The following is a 23575-nucleotide window of genomic DNA, read 5'->3' as shown; positions in this document are numbered from 1 at the left end:
GAAATGTGTGGGATTCATTTGAGAACCATGCCTTCTCACGGCAAAAAATGCACGCAAGTTTACAAAGGAGTTTCATGAGACTCACAGACCCTAAAACCAGGGTAAGGACTCCTACTTTAGCCAGTAAAGTGTGGCCGGTTGTCCACAGTCCCAGGTATTCTAGAAGCTGAGGCAGGAGGGTGGCTTGAGCACAAGGTTTGAGGCCAGCCTTTGGAACACTGAGCACTGACACACACACACACATACACACATTTAAACAAAAACCAAAAAACTGGGCTGGGGCTGTACTCAGTAATAGAGAGCTTGGCTAGCGTGAGGCACTGGGTTCAATTCTCAGCACCACATAAAAATAAATAAATAAAGGTATTGGGAAAAAAACCAAAAACCAAATATTTTCTACCTTAAATGTTTTTGCTTGGTAGGGTAGATAAGAGGGATATGTGAAGAGGAGAGGTAAAGAAAAGCAAAAAAGTAAATACTATCAGTAAAAAATGGCTAAATTACATTCAGATATGCAGTGTTACATAAGTAAATCAACAAGGGCTTGTATCTTTTCCCCAGTCCTGCTCTGGTGAAATGGGGAACATCTGAAAGAGTTTGAAGATATTAGAGTTATATGGACATAAGAAATCAATAAGATGGACTCCAGAAAGCTCTGTCTAGGATTTTATTAGACTGCTTTTTTTTCCCAATATACCTGTATTGGAAGATTGAGACAAAAAGGCACAAACTCACATTAAATAAACAAGGTAATCTAATCAGTTCTACAAAGTGTAGTTTGTAAAAGAAGGAGCACTAGGAACCAACCAAAATAAGTCAGGGAGTCCTGGTATGGACTGTGAAAGGAGAACATGGGAAGATATACACGTGCCCACAATACTGACCCTGTCCCTGACCTCTCTCAATGAGGAGGCCCAGCAGCCCTTGTGTAGAGGCATTGCTGCTTTCATTTGGGACTAAGACCCTGGAAATCTAATGGAAGCAGCTGGTCTGAAGGGGCATGGCACAGCGGCAGGTGTAATCCCTGGAGCAAAGCCTTTGCTCATCATAAGCCCCTCTGAGTGCTCATCAGTTTTGGGGTGGAGAAGAAAAGAAGGAAGGGGCCACTTAAAAGAAGCCAACACTGTTGCCCAGCAGCAACATCATCCATAGGGATGGATTAGAAAGAGACATCCCTCCTTTTGTTTGTGTGGGCAGGAGCCCCAGATCTAGGCTGATCTTGAGAAATTCCAGCTCAGCTCATTTAGATGCTTTCAAACAGGGCAACAGGTAGAAGTGGGAGAAGCCAGAGAAAAGGCAAACAAAGAGTGAGCCCCCACCAGAGCTGAAGTGATATGTGTAGATCTCAAAAAGAACTGAACAAAGGAGGCTAACATCTGCTGATCCTCACACCACATAAACAACTGTCTACTTAGAGTTTCAGTTTCTCCCAAGAAAACCCACACCTGGACTTCACCTAGTTGATGAATGAAGAAGAAAAATCTTTAAGCACAAATATAATTAATAGCTAATATAGAGCTTGCAGGAAAACATTTAAATTTTTCTCCTGTAGGAATGTCTCTCTTCAACTTTTCCAATCCAATCCAATCCATGCTCCTAGCAGTTGAGATGCTGATCGCCAGCTGAAATGCCCCAGGTCCATTACCAAAGACCCTACAAGGTGAGGAGATTAATACATAGGAAGGTACCTATAATGAGATATCTCCTGGTCCCAAAGGGACCTCATTGAAGGTCAGAGCTAACCATGCTGAGGGATCCGAATCTGTCTACCCTTGCCCTAGGAGGGCCACAGGGAAGCATCTGTCAGGAGGATATCACAGGTGCAATCTGTGAGATGCTCCATTATTGCACTTGGAAATGAGTAAGGCAAACACACAGACAAAACTTAAGGATAAAATGTCCCTTTCCACTTCTCATTCTAAACAGATTTGGTTTCTCATTAGCAGAGGGACCCAGGCTAGTATGGGTTTGGGTCACTGCACACTCAGGCCAACATACTTCACAAGGCTTGGGAAATGTCAGGTGACACCATAGCTATCTCATATTCTCCCATCAAGAAGGCATACTCAGGTTCTGCTGAGTCAAGGAACTGGGAAGCACTCAGCAATTTCTACTTCCCTGGAGCCTGGACTTGTTCACCAGTCTACTTTAGTGGAGTTCTTCCACTACGATCAGTGCTTGCTTCTGATTGTCCAGGACAGAACTCAGCATGGGCAGGACAAGCTGAGTTCGTGATTCCCAAATTCTTTTCCAGTGATTGGAGACAAGAGGGTACATGTTCTGCTGGGGGAGGAGGGAATTTTTGCATGCTCATTTTGTGCAGCATGAAAAGATCAGGACTTCTGCATCCTAACCAGCCTCAAAGACAGAGGACAGGGATCAAAGAAAGCATAGAGAAAAGAGGATTATTGCTGAGTGGCAGCACCAGCCCAAAAGGGAAGAGGAGCCTAGAGCTAGCTCCTCAGGGGTCAGATGGATTGGTATCTATGGGGCAGATTCAATTCTAAGGGCCACGCCGGACAATTCCCTCCAGGTGGAAAGGTGACCAGGGTGTCTTGTAGGCTCTGCAGAGAAATTCAGACAGAGTGGGCAACAGAAAGACCAAGAAATCACGCTTGTTTGTAAGAACAGTGGCCAGAGATGCAATGACAGGGGCAGGGATTATTCATATGGGTTAAATTTTCTTTAAACAGAATCTGGGCCTTGGGTACCTCCTTCGTGCTTAGTACATTGTAACAATGGGTAACTGGGAAGAGAGGTAAGAGTTATGAAGCCACATTGCTATTCTGTGGAACTAGGTGGGGGAAATAGGGGAGGATACTGTATTTCTAACTCATCTTCTCTCCCCAGGTGAGCATTCAAAATTTCAAGGATCTGCCCAGGAAGCAAAATACCTCAGTTTATCCCTAGGCTGAAAACAAATGAACTTAAATCACCACATCACAAAAGGCAGCTAACTTGAAGACTAAAAATGTCACTTGGAAATAAAGGTGGGGGCATTCCCAGAAATGGGGCAGAACACAATGGAGAGAGAGGGAGGAGGTGTAAATACAGCAGCCTATACACCACATATCTCAGAGGAGCAGGCTCCCGTAATACCAGACGGTCTATTTGTTCACAATATTAAAGGGCATCTAGAATTAGCTACAGTAAGGAATTGAAAGTTGCCTGAAGAATGGGCACAGAAAGGCTGCGTCCGAAGATGGCCTGTCACTCAGGAGGGTGGAGCTGCTGGGCCTTCCTGTTGACCACTGTCTTGCGAAACTAGAAGAGAAATACAATTATTAAGGAAGCAACAGAGGAAAACAGAAGCACATTGTAAATCATCTTGAATGGAGGAATTTCAAAAGGAGGAAGGATGCTAGTTGTGGGGAGGGGAGTGGGGGAAGAAGGCACTAAGGCCCCAGCAGTGACTGAAAGCTGGCATTGCAGCTATCCTCTTAATCCTGCCCTTCTGTCTCCCGGAAACTGCTTTAAGAACATGGGGCAGTGAGTGTACACAGAGGTTTGCATCACTGCTGGTGAGACTCTGGTGCTCCTTCATTTTTTGGTGCTATAGGACAGCCAGTTTATTTGATTAAGTAATTTTCATTCAGAGCCTAATCTGGGAGCAGAATCAAGTTTTTCTTCCTAGGACCAAGACCACTCTAAGCTGCTGAAATAACCTGAATCTGGAGCTAATAAGAGGAAGAAACTTTAGGAAAAGTGACAATGTGAAACAAGGGTCACTCCTATTCCTGTCCTGTGATCTGGGCAGAAACTCTCCTAGCATATGAAGTGCTAACTCTATTGAAGACAATATTTAGTATGGGACAGGGGGATATAAAATAGGCAACAAAGTGCCAGATACAGTGATGAATGCTAAAAGAAGCTGTCTGGCCAACAAATTGTCCAAGGAAATTGAACAGGGCAGGGATGTGAGAACTAGAAAGTCTGGCATGAATAGTACAGGAAAGTCCCCCAATATGCCATCTTCAACTATGGCTCAAGTTGCAAGAGGGGAAAGTGAATGATGAACTTCATTCATAATTGTGAATTATAAACTTTGCTTCTGTGTCCACACCCTCTACCCTTCTTGTTACCACCCTGTTAACATCTATCTAGGTGAGTCTTTGTAAAATATGTCCCTTAAGTGTCCTAACAAACATAAAATCCCTTTCATTACAACACAAATGCTTGCCATTTACCATGACAGTCATTATCATTACTAGAATAAAGGATGAGGAATGAAGTTTTCTCACTCCATAGTGAGTTGATGAGGTTGTAAGGACCCAAACTAATTGCAGCTTCTATGACAAGCCCAGTGAAAAATATAAAGTACATACAGTGCAGAAGGGGGAGGGGTGGCTTTAGTCATCTGCTGTCATTCCTTTCACTGGGTCCTTTTGTCTCATCTGGAACAGAAAAAGCAACAAAAATTGAAGGCTGATGTAACTCCACCATAAATATGTACTGCCAAGAGATAGGGTAGAGCATTTTTAATGCACAAAGCAAAAACTGGAAGGGCAGAATTCTGCATATATATAGCCAAAACTATATCATTTATAAGCTCTGTTGTTGGTCCCACCATTCATAACAACTTAGTAATTTGCTAATGCAAAGCCAGGTTCTATTTTCTCACTGCCTTTATTTATTTATGTATATATATATATGTTACCAGGGATTGAACCCAGGGACATTTTTACAGTGAGCTATATCCCCATCCCTTTTTATTATTTTGAGATAGTCTCATTAAGTTGCTGAGGCCAACCTTGAACTTGTGATCCTCCTGCCTTTGTCTCCCCAAACCCAGGGCTTGCAGGTGTGTGCCATCATGCCCAGCTTTCACTGTCTTTAATAAGATGCAACTTTCTATCAGGGAACATGATGGCTTCCCCCACTTTCAGAGATGAGTTTCGTCCTCCACCGAGGGTACCACTGAAATAATTCAGGGTTTTATTTTTACAGTAAATGTCCTAAGAATGGTTATTTCCTGCTTCCTGGGGCCTAAATGACATGAGAAATTAACCAGATGTTTTGCTATTCCTCAGTCACAGCCATGATAGGCTTTACATACAGTTGAAGAACATGAAAACAGAAATACCTGGAACAGAAAAAGCAACAAAAATTGAAATCCTTTTTTTGTTTTGTTTTGTTAGCAGTGTCCACTAGGAAATGAGGCCCATTGGACCAATGGGATTTTATTATTATTTGTAAATAAATACCTTTATTTTATTTGTTTTTATTTTTATGTGGTGCCAGGGATTGAACCCAGTGCCTCACACATGCTAGGCAAGCGCTCTACTACTGGGTCACAATGCCAACCCGGACCAATTGGATTTTTATTTTTTGGTGGTACTGGGGATTGAATTCAGGGGCCATTGAGGTTATGTCCCCAGCCATTTATTGTTTTTTTTTTACTTTGAAACAGGGTTTCACCAAGTTGCCCAGGCAGGTCTTCTGTCTTAGCCTCCCAAATCACTGGCATTACAGGTATATGCCACATGCCTTACAGAAAACCATACTAGATATAGGAGGATCGCAAAGCCAGCCTCAGCAGGTTAGCAAGGCCCTCAGCAACTTAGCAAGACTCTGTCCCCCAAAATAAAAAGGGCCAGGTGTGGTGGTGCATGCCTGTAATCCCAGTGGTTCAGGAGGCTGAGGCAGGAGGATCTCGTGTTCAAAGCCAGCTTCAGCAATTGCGAAGCGCTAAGCAACTCAGTGAGACCCTGTCTCTAAATAAGATACAAAGTAGGGCTGGGGATGTGGCTCAGTGGTCGAGTGTCCCTGAGTTCAATTCCCAGTACAAATAAATAAAAAGGTCTGAGGATGTGGCTCAATGGTTAGGGCCAGGTACTTAAATAAATTCAATATAGGGTAATGATAGAGCAGCATATTTTGCTGTCATAAACATGTACATAAAGAAATTTTGAGGGATAATATATGTTGGAGAGGATGTGGAAAAAAAGAAACACTAAAGTTGGTGAAATTTTCAACCACTATGGAAATCAGTATAGAGGTTCCTCAAAGATTAAGAATGGGCTGGGGGTGTGGATCAGTGGAAGAGCACTTGCCTAGCATGCATGAGGCACTAGGTCAATCCCCTACACCACATTTAACAAAAAAAAAAAGGGGGGGAGGTGCTGGGGATGTGGCTCAGTGGTAGAACGCTCACCTTGCTCATGTGTGGCCCTGGGTTCAATTCTCAGCCCCACATAAAAATAAATAAAAAAATAAAGGTATTGGGTCCAATTACAACTAAAAAAATATTAAAAAAAAAAAAGATTCTCTTAGAACAAAAGCAGAGAGGGAGGAGAAAGTGGGTGAGAAAGAAACTACTCTCTTACAAGCACATATTTCATGGGCATAGAAATAATTTTTCAGGGCAAAAACTAATCTCTTGATCCTTTTTTTTCCTCTCAAATTGTTGGGCCTCACCCAAGAATGGTGGGCCTGCCCCTTCCAGGGACTAGATTTACCACAGTGGTGACTGTGGCCTTATGTTGTCCCTTCAAAGCAAAAAAACCAATGAACTAGACAATTATTCATTGGTTTAAAGAATAACTCATAATTCCTACTACAAACTTGCAATTAATCATGAAATACCAAATACCTGTACTTATTCCTCCCCAAAACCCTATTACGATGGAGGAAAGAAATTAAAACAAAAAGATATAAAACCACAAAAACAACAGCAAATAAGAGATGGTAACATTCTGAAGATGGAAAAAGGATGGATGAGTAGTAACTAATTCACAGAGCAGCAGAGGCTGACACCTAAGTATCCTTGAGGACAGGGAGCCAAGAAGGAACCTTTTAGTTTATGCTGCAGGTTCTCCAAAGGCTTGGGAACTGAGCGCCAGGTCATTCTGCAGGTGGGAGTGCCCAGTGGGTTGAAAACAGATGACTTGTTTGAAAGTCTGAATAGAGAACAGTTAGGTCCAGGTGTACTTTCCCCTTGCTCTCCAGATCAAGCAACTACCCCACTTTAGGCAACATCAAAAGACAGGAAGTTCACTCGAAATGCAAAGGGAAGCCTAGACTTGGGACCCCAATTCAGTAAGGGGCAAAGTAGGTATGGTGCAGAAAATGAGGGGATTAAATTAAGGCCAATGGATGATACAGTGAATCTGCCAGGACTCTTTCCCAGTTTGGTTCCCAAAATGTTGGCTACCTAACCACCCCTATACAAGAGACTGGGGCTGGGTGTGGTGGTATATGCCTGTAATCCCAGTGGCTCAGGAGGCTGAGGCAAGAGGATCGTGAGTTCAAAGCCAGCCTCAGCAAAAGTGAGGTGATAAGCAACTCGGTGAGACCCTGTCTCTAAATAAAATACAGAATGGGGTTGGGGATGTGGCTCAGTGGTCGAGTGCCTGTGAGTTTAATCCCCGGTACCAGAAAAAAACAGAGAGAGACTGGGGAGTCCTCTCTAAGCAAAATGCAGTCCCTCAAAAGACTCCCCATTGTAACTACCTGACTATCCCTACAAGGAAGCCCTCTCATTGGTTTGATGAAAGCCCCTAACATTAAAAAAAAAACAGTCCAAGGGGCTGGGGATGTGGCTCAAGTGGTAGCGTGCTCGCCTGGCATGCGTGCAGCCCGGGTTCGATCCTCAGCACCACATACAAAAAGATGTTGTGTCCACCGAAAACTAAAAAATAAAATATTAAAAAAACTCTCTCTCTCTCAAAAAAAAAAAAACAGTCCAAGCAAACTGACAAAAGAACTCAGAGGAAACAGAATATTCAGGGAGCAGAGAGAAACCTCAAAAAACAAAAATGAAAAAAAAAAATCCTATGGCTTTAGAAACTGTAGCTTTAGAAAAGGAAGATAGTGCATGTAAGGAAAAAAAGGAAGATGTATTAAAAAAAAAAAAACAGAACAAGAAATTTGAAGTTTTTTTTCCTTTTGTTACTGGGAATTGAACCGAGCATCCTGCATATGCTAGACAAATGCTCTACCATTGAGCTACAGCCCCAATCCCTTTATATTTTTTGGATATATTTTAGATAATTATCTATCCATTTTTATTATTATTTTCCTTTCCTGCATTGTAGTAAGGTTTTGGGAAGGAATAAATACAGGTATTCAGTCTTTCCTGATTAAAATTGCTCACACTGGCCTTGCCTCAGCCTCCCAAGCTTATGCCACCATGCTAGCTTAAAATTTTTTAAAATTCACCAGGCACAGTGATGCACACTAATCCCAGTGAATGAGGATGATGAAGCAGGAGGATCACAAGTTTGAGGCTGGCCTCAGCAATTTAGTGAGGCCTAAACAACTTACCAAGACCCTGTCTCAAAATAGCAAAAAAAAAAAAAAAAAAAAAAAAAAATTTTAACTCAACAGATGATAAGTTAACAATTGGAAAAAAGTCTTCCAGAGGGTAAACAAAAAAACAGAAAGAGAGAAATAAGAAGAGTAGAGAGTTTCTGGATGTGGTGGTGCACGCCTGTAATCCCAGTGACTCTTGAGGCTGAGGCAGGAAGATTACAAATTCAAGGCAAGCCCCTGAATTTAGAAACTTAGCAAGACCCTACCTCAAGATAAAAAAGAAAAAAGACTGGGGATGTAGCTCAGTGGTAAAATGTCCCTGTCTGTGTTCAATCCCCAGAACCAAACAATTCAGGAAGGCTAAACTCTAATACAAATTCCAGAATGAGAACAAAGAAAACAGAGGGGAGGAAAATATCAAATAAATAATACAATAACATTTTCCTGAACCAGAAATCGTTGAATTCAAAGACTAATAGAGCAGAATGAATGAGAATGGACCAATACCAATAGCAGCCACATTATCATGCACTGCATCTCCCATTAACCACACCAAGCCAGCCACAGAAAGACTCAAAAACAAAGCTTGTCTTTATATGTTTATATCATTGAGTTAACAAAAATAAAGAAGACAGTTATTAATTTTATTTAAAAAATATCCAAGGAATGAATGAAAATCTAAGTAGACTACAGGCTTCAGTTGGGAAAAAAATGGCAAAGTCATAATATAAGCAGTGAATAATGAATTAACCAAAACTTGTGATATTGAACGGTGGCAAGGGGAAGTATTTGAGTGATGAGTGGCATAACAGGGTGAAATCTCCCATAAGGAAGAAGGCAACAATCTTAAAGTTCAAAAATTAAGAATTAAACCGGGGCTGGGGATGTGGCTCAAGCAGTAGCGCGCTCGCCTGGCATGCGTGCAGCCCGGGTTCGATCCTCAGCACCACATACCAACAAAGATGTTGTGTCCGCCGAGAACTAAAAAATAAATATTAAAAATTCTCTCTCTCTCTCTCTCTCTAAATAAATAAATAAATAAATGAATGAATGAATGAATAAATAAATAAATAAATAAAAAGAATTAAACCGAACGCAGTGGTGCACGCCTATAATCCCAGCAGTTTGGTAGGCTGAAACAGGAGAATTACGAGTTCAAAGCCAATTTCAGCAACTATAAGGCACTAAGCAACTCAGTGAGACCCTGCCTCGAAATAAAATGCAAAATAGGGAAATAAAATGCAAAATAGGGCTGGGGATGTGCTCAGTGGACGAGTGCCCGAGTTCAATCCCTGGTACAAAAAAAAAAAAATTATGAGTATAAGCATATGATTTAGAAATATGCAATGAACAAAAGAAACAACCATAAGAATTACAAGGGACTACTTTTGTGGAGTGGGGTCCATGTGGAAAGCTGCTTCTTCATCAGCCTGGGATACTACTGAGTCATCCACCCCATCTCCCATACTGGGGGTTAAACCTACTGAACAACATCCCCTTTTTATTTTGTTTTGAGACAACTTTCATTGTGTTGCCCAGGATAGCCCTGAACTTGGAATCTTCCTGCCTCAGTCTGGGATCACAGGTATATGCTACCATACCCAGCCACTATCAGAGTGGGTATAAAAATAAACTTTGAGAAAACAAATATATACATTTTAGTAAGTGTGATGGCTGGGGATCAAACCCAGGGCCTTGTGCATGCTAGCCCAACAAATAGTTTTTTCTTTTTAGGTATTGGGGATGGGGATTTAACCCAGGGGCATTCCACCTCTGAGCTACATCGCCAGCCCGTTTTTATTTTAAGATAGGGTCTCCCTAAGTTGCTTAGGCTGGCAGTAAACTTAAAATGCTCCTACCTCAGCCTCACAAGTCACTAGTATTGTAAGCATGAACCATCATGTCCATCAAATTTATTTTTATTTTTATTTTATTTTATTTTTATTTATTTATTTATTTTTTAATATTTATTTTTCAGTTTTCAGCGGACACAACATCTTTGTTTGTATGTGGTGCTGAGGATCGAACCCGGGCCGCACACATGCCAGGCGAGCGTGATACTACTTGAGCCACATCCCCAGCCCCTCAAATTTATTTTTAGATAGAGAAAAAAATAAGTCAGGGGTTTAGTTAGCATACAAAGGTTCTATTCAGTTGCTAAGCAGGTTAAAACATGTTCCACAATGACACGGATTTGGTTTGTTTTTTCTTATACTGCAAATTAGTTTTAAAATTCTAATTCCAAAGAGTTTCCTGCATTTGCAGTTATTCTTGAGGGCAGTGATAATCTAAGCATTTGGCATAATCCTCCATGGAATGGAGAAACATCAAAAAAATGGAGTGGGAGTTAAAAAGCAAAAGGAGGACAACAAACACATGAACCCCAATGTACTTTACACTGGCCTTTGTTGGGCAATGGGGAGTTAAAGCTCCAAGCCAAACCTTAATGAAAATCTCCATGTTGCTCCAGTTGGTAACTTTTCTTTTTAGTCACAACTAGGGTGACCAAAAGATTCTAGCCTCTCTCTCATACAGGCAAAATCGCCAGAGCCTTGAACTTTCAAATCTACTACTTCCTGATGATCCTTAGCAGAAGAATTAGGACTGTGCCCGAAATGCTGTCACTTCACTGCCAAATGCAGCTGAATGAATTACCAAAACATCCGCCTTCAGCAGGAACCAATTCAGGGCAGCACCTGCCAGTAAGTCAGCCCAGGAAGAGTGGTATCCAAGAACAGTTGGGGGGGGGGGGGGCGGCGCGGCTCCAGAGGAAGGAAGGATTTCTGCACTCAGGATCCACACTAGACCAGCACCGTGAAGTACAGAGTACCTGTGTAGCATGGGACACCAGGGGAACCCAAACCTGGTCCTCACTTAAGGCCCTGCCAGAGAGCTGGATAAGGCTATTCCAAAGTAAGGTCTTTGCTGGATACCCAGGCTTCACACCAACCCCCACTAGGGGCTAGGAGGGAGAAATCAATAGCAGTTGTTAAGAAACAGAGCTTCTTGCCTGGCTTTTAGCCCTGAGAGGGCAGGGGTGCCCCAAATAACACATAAGAGGAGGAGAAAAGGGGAGTGATTCAGAGTTATGACTTTGTACGGCTAGGGGTACAACTCAGTGGTAGAGCATTTTGCCTAGCAGCACAACAAGGCCCTGGGTTAAATTCCCAGCACTGTTAAAAGGAAAAAAAAAAAAAAAGCTGTGGCTTTGGGTCACACATTGGGCTTTCCTGCTGCCTCTATCACCTGCAGGCCCAGCACAGCCACACTGAGCTCCCAGAGCCTCTTCCCTTGGCTGACAGTTGACAGTGCCTCCTCATAGGACTTGTGATGATGGCACTAGGTGGTGTATGTAAAAGCCCCTAGAACAGTGCTTAGCACACAGGGGGGAGTGCCTGTTATTCACTGACCACCTCCTCTAAATAGGCCTCTCAGGGAAACCTCCCTAAATGAGGCATAAGGGCTGGGTCTCCAGATTCCATGAAGTAGATAGCCCTTTTTCTGGGATCTATGCCAAGGCCAAAAAAAAAAAAAGCAAAAGCTCCAAACTCTAAAATTAGCTCAAAACAACCATACAGAGCAACGAGCTTCTGTGAGTGCTATTGCTGTCCTCTGTGGGTATTGTGGGTGGTATTCGTGGTTCAGCCCAACTTGCCTCCTACCAGGGTCACCTCCAACTCTGCAGCTCAGCATGATCCCTCACCTGGCTCTGAAATCACTATAGTGGCTGTATCATTCCCTTGGCACTTGGCATAGATGACCTTATTTGTCTCTGTGGATATGCCAAGACCTTAACTAGACTTCACATTCAAGAACATGGGCCATTTTCTTCCCTATGGTTCCCATATTGCCTGGTAATTCATCTTACCTTTAGCAGACTAGAACTATAGGGCAGTGGCCCTTAGTGAAGTGTCCCAGAATGACAGTTTCCCTAATATTCACAGATTTCTCTGAGAGCTGTAGAGTCTCCCCTGGGATCCCACTCACCTCATCTAGCTGTCTCTTCGTCTCTTCTTCCATCCTTCGAATGTCATCCATGGTCAGATCAACCCACTTATCAAGCCAACAGAACAGCTGCCTGTGGAAATTTGTAAACAGACGCTTCTCTTGCTATAAAAAGGAGGGAACCAAGTTAGAACAAGAAGGGGAAAGCCACTGCTACCACCCTCCTCGCCACAATCTCCATGCTAATAGCCATATTTTACCGGGGAGGAGTGATATCTGGATGACTTATCTGGATTAGCCATAGGTCAGTGACCTTTGCCTTCATGTGTTAAACAGGTAAGGCTTCAAGCATGAGGGAGCCCCCAAGAAAGGATAGATGCCTACTTTGCAGCTAGGCCCTTTGCCCCAAATACTACCAACAGGCAGCTATGATCATGCTCCTAGTCAAACTAAGGCCTCCAAGCAACTGTCAGACTTCCTCCTTATCTTTGGTGCCTAATGCTAGGGTTTTTTTGTTTTTTTTTTTTTAAATTTATTTTTTAGCTTTTGGTGGACACAACATCTTTGTTTGTATGTGGTGCTGAGGATCGAACCCAGGCCGCACGCATGCCAGGCGAGTGCGCTACCGCTTGAGCTACATCCCCAGCCCCTAATGCCAGGTTTTAACTGGCCAACAGCTATGAATTGTGACCCAAGAGTATGTGTCTAATTCAGAGAATTAAAAGACTATAAAATTGCTTAGGTCTGCCCAGTTGAGTAACTCAGAGCACTAGAGAATTTGGCTCACAGTACCTCTTGCTTTTTGGCTTCAAGAAAAAAGAGACTGAGTTTTATTTTTAGTTCAATCATAGCAAGACCCTTTCTGTTTCCTTCTTTTTCCTTGGTTTCCTTCCCTGTTGCATGTGGTGCCCCGAGATGGACAACATTAAACTGTAAGACAGTTACATGCAAGGGAAAATGGGGATCTAAAAAATTAAACTGTGAAATATGATTATGCTGGCAACCTATAACACAGGTCACGTGTGTCGTATGATCTTTTCTTGTTGGGCCAAACATCCACCACACACACACACACACACACACACACACACACGTCTCACCTTGTCACCCTTGTCACTTACCTTATGTATAAAATTTTCCACTTTGTTCTGCAGACCCCACCACTTGAACTTGACAGTAACCAGTTTGTATGCACACATATATGGGCAGTCTTTCTGATTTACAAGTTCTTGCTGCATTAGAAACACAGCCAGAGGCAAGCCAGTAACTAAGAGGAAAGACCTTAGGCTGTAGGGGAGACCAGCCCCAGCCATTCCCTCTTCCATGGGGAGGCCCACCCACTCTGTGCCCAGCCCCCTGGTGGTAAGGATGTGAACTGCACCTTCCAATTTGGACCCAAGGGTCCTCGGCCTGTTTTGACAGATTTAAATTTTGCAGGGTCTTCCTCTGCCTTGTAATCCTGAGAAGTTGTGGAATAAGGTTAGAGGGGAAGGGAAAAAGAGAGAAGGAGAGAGGAAGATGTCAGATTTTCATTAAAGTATACTTCATATCAGGTCTTGATGCTGCTGGCATATAGCAAATAGGGGAAAATGTTATAAACAAGATGTAGAACTGTTTACATTTGCCTTAGAACAGAGTTCCATGTAATTCTTTTCTGCCAGGGTTTGTTTTCAATTTTACCAGTATAAAACTGTCACCAGATTTTTCTGAGAAGGCACGCATTTCCAATTTTAAGACAGATTTTCAAACCTGGGTAAGCATCCAAATTGTCAGGGAAGACTTTCAAGATACAGATTTCTGGGTCATCCTACCTAAAACCTAGTGACTAAAATATCTGCAGGTAAGGACAGCAGCATGGATTTGCTATCTTACTTTATAATCCCTGAAGGTAATTTTAAAACATAGCCATAGCTCGGGACAACTGGCCATCATTTCTGAAATCTTGTCTAATCTCCACTTGTTTTAATAAAATTACTATTAGAAGTGTTCACTGTCTAGGACCTATCCTTGTGAACATTACTGGTCAGTCTCACTTCACTGACTTATTTAATTTTTAAATTTAAACTAAAATTTTAATCTGATGCATAAAAACATAAAATTACACATATTTATGGATGCCATGTGATATTGATACACTGTATACTGTAATGTTTGAATCAGATTGAACCTATCTGGGTCCTTAAACATGTATAATTTCTTTATGGTCAAAACATTCAAACGGGCTGGTCACAGTACCACATGCCCATAATCCCAGGGCTGAGGAAGCTGAGGCAGGAGGATCTCAAATTCAAAGCCAGCCTCAGCAACTGTGAAGCATTAAGCAACTCAGTGAGACCCTGTCTCTAATCAAAATACAAAATAGGGCTGGAGATGTGGCTCAGTGGTTGGGTGCCGCTGAGTTCAATCCCCAGTACCCCCCCACCCTCCCACCCCCGCAAAAAAAAAATTCAAACTCCTTTCTTCTAGTTTTTCGAGATATACAATACACTATCATTATCCATAGTCACTCTACTGTGCACGCCAGAACCTCTTATCCTACATACCACAACTTAGTCATTGATAACCTCTTTCCATTCCTCCCTCCCCAATATCACTGATTCATAATATGATAAATTCTCTGTGTTAATTAATCACAACAAAAGTTTAATTTTCAGCTGGAACTCCTCATTGACTAATGTGGGCTCAGGAAAAGCAAACTTAGTATACTATCTTAGTATTTACTTGATGAAAATAACAAAGATAATATCACACACACACACATACCTGCACACACAAAGTCTTTTCCCAAACTATGGGGATTATTTGTGTATTCAAAATAAAAATAAAAACCTCTACCCTACTACTACCTTCCTTTCACACACACACACTCTTTTTTTGTGGTACTGGGAACTGAATTCAGGGCCTGGTGCATGCTAGATAGGCACTCTACACTAAGCTACATCCCCAGGTCTCCTTCTACTCTTAGAACCAGAGTTGACAAAATAGTCAAAGAACCTTAGTTTTTGCTAGTTTAGTGTTTGAGAAATACTTGGGTATGTTCAGTTTGGGAAAATTCATCAGGCTGTACATTTATGACATACTCATCTGGCTAGTCACACTTCAGTTAAAAGCTTTTTGAAAAATTAACCAATCTTTTGAGCATGGGGTAGGGATGTTAAGCAAGGAAGTACAAGATGGTTTTCTTTTTGGAAACGCACAAAGTGAACTATCTAAAGTGCACACAGTGACCACAGGAAAGAGGTATCAGACCCCTGGATACAAAAAAGCAAACATTTACTCCCTATCAATGGGCAGAGTTAAATTCCTGTCTCATGATTCCAACAAGTCCTCTGTCAAAAAAGAGCAGTAATGAGTGAAGGGGCATCAAACCCTTCTATTCCCTAAATAGATACTTCCTGGGAGCACAAGGGTAAACAAGCTGGACAGACCTGGTCCTTGTCTCATCAAGCTATGGTCTAGCAGTGGACCAACCTTTTCCAGTTAAAATATTTTTACTGTGAAAAGCTACTACCAGCTTCTTAAGACAGGAGATAAGTCTTTTCCTATATTCTGTTCCTCTCATTGGGAACATACAGAACCTAAGAGAGTACTCCAAACAGGCAATAAATGTTTTAAAATTACTGAATTCAAAAAATAAATCTGAAAACTAGTGCCTTGATTTTTCAGGTTAAACATCATTTCAGCAGATCAAAACACTCTACCAATGGCATCTACACTGTCTAATAATAACTTCCAGAGGCCAAACAGGACACATAAATTTGGGCTGCTATTTCCCCAGTGGCATCCCCAACGCAAGACAAGGGGGAATTCTAAATACTAACTTTAAAAATAAAACAAATAAACTGGGCATAGTGGCACATGCCTATGATCCCTGCTAATTGGGAGGCCAAGAGATCAAAAGTTCAAGGCTGGCCTTGGCAACTTAGACCCTGTCTCAAAATAAAAAGGGTTGAAGATGTAGCTCAGTGGTAGAGTTCCCTGGATCCAATTTCTAATCAAAAAATCCCTAACCACAAAAATAAATGAATAAATAAACAAAACAATGCAGGGAATGGTAGCAAACACATGTAACCCCAGCTACCTGGGAGGCTTAACAGGAGGATCAAAAGTTCAAGGCCAGCCCAGACAATTTAGTGAGAGCTTATCTCAAAATAAAATAGATGGACACAGTAGCACACACCTGTAGTCCCAGCTTGAGAGGCTGAAGCAGGAAGATCACATTTGAGGCTAGCCTTGGCAATTTAGTGAAACCCTGTCTCAACATTAAAAAGCCAGGCATGGTGGGGCACACCTGTAATCCCAGAAGCTTGGGAGGATAAGACAGGAGAATTGCGAGTTCAAAACCAGCTTCAGCAAAAGCGAGGCACTAAGCAACTCAGTGAGACCCTGTCTCTAAATAAAATACAAAACAGGGCTGAGGATGCGGCTCAGTGGTTGAGTGCCCCTGAGTTCAATCCCTGGTACCAAAATAAATAAATAAATAATAAAATGTTGGTGGGGGGTTGGGGGGTATAATACAGTAATATTAGAGTAGTAGAGGGATCCTGGGTTCAATTCCCAGTACCAGGAAAAAATAATTAAATATTTTAAAATTTAAAAAGGGACCAAGGATATACCTCAGTGGTAGCATTTGCAAGGTTCTGGTTCAATCCATAGTACCATAAAAAAATAAAATAAGTAAAACAGCAAACAATAAAAGAGAGAACTTCCTTTTGAGCCAAGTTTGATATTGTTCCCTGGTTTCTCTAATAGAAGTCACTTCTACATCCAACATCTTTAAGTAGTTCTTACCTTGCTAAGTACTTGACTTCGATCTGCAATGTCTATATATATGGCTTCCACATGTTTCCATGCCTCAGGCTCCAGTTTATGCACCTGCAGGAAGAAGGGGATTTCCTTCAGGCTATATGTATAAGGTATCCATAAACATAAATGAATTTTGTGTTTATACTTGGGTCCCATCCCCAAGATATGTTATTATGTATATGCAAATATTTCAAAATCTGAAATCTAAAACACTTCTGGTCCAAAGCATTCCAGATAAGGAATAGTCAGCCTGTACAAAGTTATGCAGAGGAGCTGGGTACAGTGGTATATACTTATAATCCCTGGCAATTAAGCAAGATCTTGTTTCAAAAAAAATTTTTTTAAAGGATTGGGGGTTGTAGCTCAGCATGTTTGAGGTCCTGGATCCAATCTGCAACATCACCAGAAAATATACATATAGGAATAGGACACTGGATTTTAAGTAGACATAAATTAGAGAATGAAGCTGATTTTTTCAGGCTAAGTTCCACTTCCACAGGTCAAAATATCCTTAGGACTCCTAGGTGCATTTTATTTTATTTTATTTTTTAATTTTTTTTAATATTTATTTTTTTTAGTTCTCAGCGGACACAACATCTTTGTTTGTATGTGGTGTTGAGGATCGAACCCGGGCCGCACGCACGCCAGGCTACCGCTTGAGCCACATCCCCAGCCCTCCTAGGTGCATTTTAGACCTACCCCAGCACTACATTGTTTCCTCATGTTCCCCTTAGTAAAGTCTAAATATTTCTGGAGATGTTGCCTGCTTAGCCACACATGCTTATTTTAATCATGCTGTATAGGTACATAGTATGAAATTATAACACAAATGCAAAATATATGGAAAGGATACAATGAAGAGTAACTTTCTTGCTTGTCCCCCAGGCCCACTCTAGTACAGACACTGTTGCTATAATCAATCCCTATGCACAGTTTTTATTTTTAATACAAACACTAGAACATATACACATTTGTTAGTATGTTGCTTTTTTCATTGAACAACATATATATATTTTTTTAAAAAAAATTTTTTTTAGTTGTTGATGGAACTTTATTTCTTTATTTATATGCAGTGCTGAGAATCAAACCCAGTGCCTCACACTTGCAAGGCAAGTGCTCTACCACTGAGCCACAATCCCAGCCCCTGAACAATATATTTTTATTGGTGAATAATTACACATAATGGTGGAATTATGCCATACTTGTACATACACATAACATACTTTGATCAATTTCATTCCCCAGTTAACTTCCCTTTCCCTCTCTCCCTTCCTTCCCCTAAACAACAAGCTTGAGGATTGTTCTTTATTGTCTTTTTATTTTTGATTTTTGATTCTGGGGACTGAACCCAGGGATGCTTAACCACTGTGTCACATCCCTGGCCCTTTTTATATTTTGTTTTGAGACAGGGTCTTGCTAAATTGCTGAGTTCCTGAGGCTGGCCTTGAGCTTATGATCCTCCTGCCTCATACTCCCAAGTCGCTGGGATTACAGGCATGAGCCACCATGCCCAGCTCTTGTGTTGTTTTTAATCTTTGGTTACACAAAGAATGCTATAATGGCCAGGCATGGTGGCACACATCTGTAATCCCAGTGGCTTGAGAGGCTAAGGCAGAAGGATCAAGAGTTCAGAGCCAGCCTAAGCAACTCAGTGAAACCTAGTCTATAAATAAAAATACAAAAAAGGGCTGGGGATGTTGCTGAGTGGTTAAGTGCCCCTGGGTTCTATCCCTAGTAAAAGAAAAAGAAAAAAAAATGATGCTATAATGTATTTCTTTGTGTATGTTATGACACATATGTGAGAAAATAATTGTCTAGTAAATTCCTAGAGAGGGAATTCCTAAGGCAAAGGATAGGTGTATTTTAGCTGGGCACGATGGCATGTACCCATAATCTCAGCTACTCAGAAAGCCAAGGTGGGGTATTACAAGTTTGAAGCCAGTCTGGGCAATTCAGTGAAATCCTGCCTCCAAATAAACAAACCCCCAAACAAACAAACCCACAAAAAACAAAAAGAGCTGGGGGCTGGGGATATAGCTTAGTGGTACAGCACTTGCCTAGTATGCACAAGGCCCTGAACTGGGAGAAGAAAAAAAAAAAATGTGTATTTTAAAATTTGTGCTCTATAGAAGATATAATTTTTTTGTTTTGTTTTGTTTTATGCAGCTGGAGATCAAACCTAAATCTTTATGCATGCTAGGCAAGCCCTCTACTACTGAGCTACATCTCCAGCCCAGAATCTGTAATTTTGTTGTTTTAGAAATACCACTCCAGGCCTGCGGATATAGCTCAGTTGGTAGAATGCTTGCATGCATAAGGCCCTGGGTTCAATCCCCAGCACCACAAAAAAAAAAAAAAAAAAAAAAAAAAGAAAGAAAGAAAATCCCGCTCCAACAGGACATAGTATTCTACTTGCCCATAATCAGAGCAACTGGGGATGCTGAGGCAGGAGGATGGCAAGTCTGAGGCCAGCATGGGCAAATTAGTCTCAAAATAAAAAATTTTAAAAAGGGCTGAGGATGTAGCTCAATTATAAAGTGCTCCTGGGTTTGAGACCCAGTAGTGACAGATTGATAAACAGATAAATAAAATACAGCTCCTCTGCACCAGTAACTGCATTTTAGACCTATCCCAGCACTACAGGAAGGTGCAGTAAGAAATCTCAGAGATCACATTTTGAAAATCAAAAATGGGGCAATCTTACCCTGGGGTAAGACAGGTTTAACAAGAAGCCCCAGCTTTCCTGGCCAGGTGAAAGAGGACCACAGAGAGGACCCCATGGTAGGGATACAGAAGCTATAGGACAGAAATTCAAGATCATGTCCTGAATCCTGGAAACTCTTGGGAACCTTGGGAAGTACTACTTACATTCTCCTGGGTGCCAAGATCTGGTTTGTGCCAAGTTTCAATTTTAATCAGAAAGTCCTCTTTCATGTACTCATTCTGGAAGAGGAAAAAGAAAACACATACACACACTTTACAGTCACTAGGTTCATAGCTGGAGAGTATGGTCTCCCATCACTGGACCCTGGGCAGCCAGAAGAATCCAGGCCTTGCCTGATAATAATAGCTAACTTCACTGGGGACCCATCATATTCGAGACATGCGTCACCCCAGTTGAATTCTCACTCCAGCTTGTGATGTCTATGGAATCATCCTCATTTTACAGATGAGGACAATGACATTCACAAGTTAGGTGATGCAGTCAAGACCAGAGATAGATCATCACAGAACTGGCTAAAAAGCAGATTGTCTAACTTTAGAGTCCATGTATTTAACTAGTCTTCCATATTAATTCATGCATAGGGTGCTAATACTTAATTAGTATCATGGAGAGAGTAAGGAAGACTCCAACCAACAAAAAACATTCATCATGGCCCTTTTCTCCCTAGCTAGCCTTTGGCTGAGATAACCCTTCATGTTAATTATTGTCTCCTTCTCTTAGTGCTTTTTAAAAACTACAACTGTAAAAGGGGAAAAAAATGACAACAAAAACTGTAACTACTAAAAAGAGGGAAAACCCATTATCATCTCAACAGGAATTAAGTTTCCTAGAAGAGACAATGCACTTGGATGAGTATGCTGAAGGGTGGAAAGGTGTGGACAGTGACAAAGGGGATGATCACAGAAGAAATATCTTGTTGACTTCACAATTTGCCCAAAGGTCAGTGCTCACTGGGGTCAACAGGTGCTCAATAGGAAAGGAATGTCACAATCAGGCCAGCTGAACCAAAATTTCTGTACAACTTGAGTAGACATGACCTGAGGACAGCAGGGGAGAGCCTTGAGTCATTCTGTACATACAAGACCCAGAGCCAGGATGTACCTGATAAAGCCACAAGTCAACGCAGCTTAAAACAGGAGGTCCCCCTGCCAAATAACAAACTCTTCATCAGGACTGAAAAGACGCCTCAACAACACCAAAAGAGAATATCCAGGACTTCTAGTGCATTTATTTATTAATTTTTTATTTATTTTGTGGTGTTGGGGGTCACACACAGGGCCTTGCACATGCTAGGTAAGCAATCTACCACTGAGCTATACTACCAGCCAGCCCCAGTTACGTTTTTATTTCTTTTCTTATAAATCATCTACAATTCCAAACCCCCTGATAATACTTACTGTAATAACTGCTCCAAGGCAAGGACATGAAAATAAGAGAGAAAAAAATTAATGAGGATTAATAAGTATCTGTCCCTCACCCCAAGGGACCACAAATAACAAAGAGCTCTCGACTCCCGTGGCTTATTCCATAGTCACCTCCAGGACCCAGTGAGTTGGGACTGTCTCAGTGCACCAAGCCCCGCTTAAGATTCTCTCATACAAAACTCCCAGAAGACCAAACCTGGAATTTAATTAAAAAAAAAAAAAAAAAGCCACTCTGGGCTCCTTGGGTTCTTTCCAGCAGGACAAGGAAAGGGACTGTCTCTGATCAGCTTAGATCTTGTAATCCATTACTTTATTGTCAGAAAATTACCTGGATGATTGTCAGAAAATCACCTGGGTGCCCCTCACTTCCACCTCCTGGGGCAGATCGGGGCACTCTGGGCCAGTTGCTGTCCATCTGCCCACAGCATCCTTCCTCTCACTGTAACCAAACCTCTCATGCTCTGCACACCTGCTCATTGTAATAGAACCCCCTCGGAAAGCATGGTTTAATTATTTATCAGAGAAAATTACTGCAGTTCTCATGTCACTGGGGAACAGACCAGCTCTCCTCCAGTTCATTTTGTACCCTCTGAATTTAGGAGCTACTTCAATTTCTGATGGATGCTACATATTGGAAATTATACAGGGCTAACAAACCCCATCACTCCATAAGTGAAACTAAGGCTACCTCTAAAACTGAAATGAGGAATACTTGAAATATACAAGATATAATCTGCCATGTTTAAGAATAACCCAAAAGACTGCCAGTGATCTCCCCAATTCTAATGAAAAAATCTTAGAAGGAAGTACCAGTTTAAGATTATAACTAGCCGGGCGCAGTGGCTCATGCCTGTAATCCCAGCTACTGAGGCTGAGGCAAGGGAATTGCAAGTTCAAAGTCAGTCACAGCAACTAAATGAGCCATTTAGCAAAACTGTGTCTCAGAATAAAATATAAAAAGAGCTATGGTTGTGGCTCAGTGATTAAGTGCCCTTGGGTTCAATCCGCAGTACCAAAAAAAAAAGAAAAAAAAAGAAAAAGAAAAAAGATTGTAACTAAAAGGCCTACCCTGAAACAATTGCCCTAGTAACAACTTGAGAAAACCATGTTATGAAAAGGAAATGATGGGTTTAATATCCATCAGAGGAATGTCCAAAGAGGCCAGTTTGGCAGAAATTCTGCAGTGCTGTCATGAGAACACAGCTCCATCACCATGTTGGAAATGGCAAGTGTCAGGCTGGCCTGCTTTGATGACACTAAACATTAAGCTTCTCTAACCACCTTATTCTGAATCCATGTTCTGTAAGAAAACTTCTAGTTTGGCCTCTGAGGGACAGAATGTGCTAATCAAAAGTTTCAGGAGAGGGGCTGGGGATGTGGCTCAAGCGGTAGCACACTCGCCTGGCATGCGTGCGGCCCGGGTTCGATCCTCAGCATCACATACCAACAAAGATGTTGTGTCCGCTGAGAACTAAAAAATAAATATTAAAAATTCTCTCTCTCTCTCTCTCTCTCTCTCTCCTCTCTCACTCTTTCTTTTTTTAAAAAAAAAAAGTCTCAGGAGGGCTGGGGATGTGGCTCAAGCGGTAGTGCATTCGCCTGGCATGCGTGCGGCCAGAGTTCGATCCTCAACACCACATACAAACAAAGATGTTGTGTCCGCCGAAAACTAAAAAATAAATATTAAATTTCTCTCTCTCTCTCTCTCATTCTCTCTTTAAAAAAAAAAAAGAAGAATATTAAAAAAAAAAAGTTTCAGGAATCTGATCACCTAACCAAGTGAGCATTTTTTAAATTACACATTAGTATTCTGATTATAAATTTGCTTTCCATGTAGAAGAATCTATCCCTAATCAGTAAACAGGAATATCTGGTTTTATTACTAAATTTGTATTTCAAGATTGGCATTTGAGATTTTTATACATTAGTGTTTGTGAGACACTGGGGAAAAAAAAGAAAACACTTAGTTTGTTTTGTTTTCTTTTTCTTTTTGGTACTGGGGATTGATTCCAGGGGCTTCTACTGAGCCACATCCCCAGCCCCCCCGCCTTTTTTTGTATTTTATTTAGAGACAGGGTCTCATTGAATTGCTTAGGGCCTTGCTAAATTGCTGAGGCTGGCTTTGAATTTGCTATCCTCCTGCCTCAGCCTCTCAAGCCGCTAGGATTATAGGCGTGCATCACCACACCCAGCTTAAATCCACTCAGTTCTGACAAATGGGATTTCTGAACCCATGTGGCTGATGCCAACGTGGGTGACCAAACAATCTCTCCCAAACCTTCTTTAGCCCCACCTTCCCCTCCAAACATCTCTGCACTTACAGCATTCCCTTTTCTTCAAACTGCAATCCCAGGTACACAGAAAGCCTCAGGAAACCCTTTGTAGTTGGCAAATAGGGCTTTCCAAATAAGACTAATAAGGC

The 23575-nt window shown here is 41.6% G+C and overlaps 1 protein-coding gene and 1 long non-coding RNA gene across 2 annotated transcripts in view; one reads left to right on the top strand and one right to left on the bottom strand.

Annotated features, from left to right (window-relative positions):
• The window catches only part of LOC308635677, a 141067-nt gene that overhangs the window by 21817 nt on the left and 95675 nt on the right, over window positions 1-23575 (top strand). The gene's annotated exons all lie outside the window — the stretch shown is intronic.
• PITPNA (phosphatidylinositol transfer protein alpha) overlaps window positions 654-23575 on the bottom strand; it is a 40182-nt gene continuing 17260 nt past the window's right edge. Inside the window, exons 5-12 of the mRNA XM_081270277.1 lie at window positions 21127-21134; window positions 19873-19947; window positions 16990-17073; window positions 13580-13657; window positions 13320-13430; window positions 12241-12363; window positions 4326-4394; window positions 654-3264 (exon numbers count right to left, since the gene is read on the bottom strand). Of these exons, the coding sequence (XP_081126403.1) occupies window positions 4350-4394; window positions 12241-12363; window positions 13320-13430; window positions 13580-13657; window positions 16990-17073; window positions 19873-19947; window positions 21127-21134 (524 nt within the window). The 3' untranslated portion in view covers window positions 654-3264; window positions 4326-4349. The remainder of the gene's footprint in view (window positions 3265-4325; window positions 4395-12240; window positions 12364-13319; window positions 13431-13579; window positions 13658-16989; window positions 17074-19872; window positions 19948-21126; window positions 21135-23575) is intronic.

The sequence above is a fragment of the Spermophilus citellus genome (assembly GCF_964194105.1).
Source record: "Spermophilus citellus genome assembly, chromosome: 17".
NCBI classification, from domain to species: Eukaryota; Metazoa; Chordata; class Mammalia; order Rodentia; family Sciuridae; genus Spermophilus; species Spermophilus citellus.
Note: the sequence above shows the minus strand (reverse complement) of the source record. Positions and strands in the feature narration are given on the sequence as shown.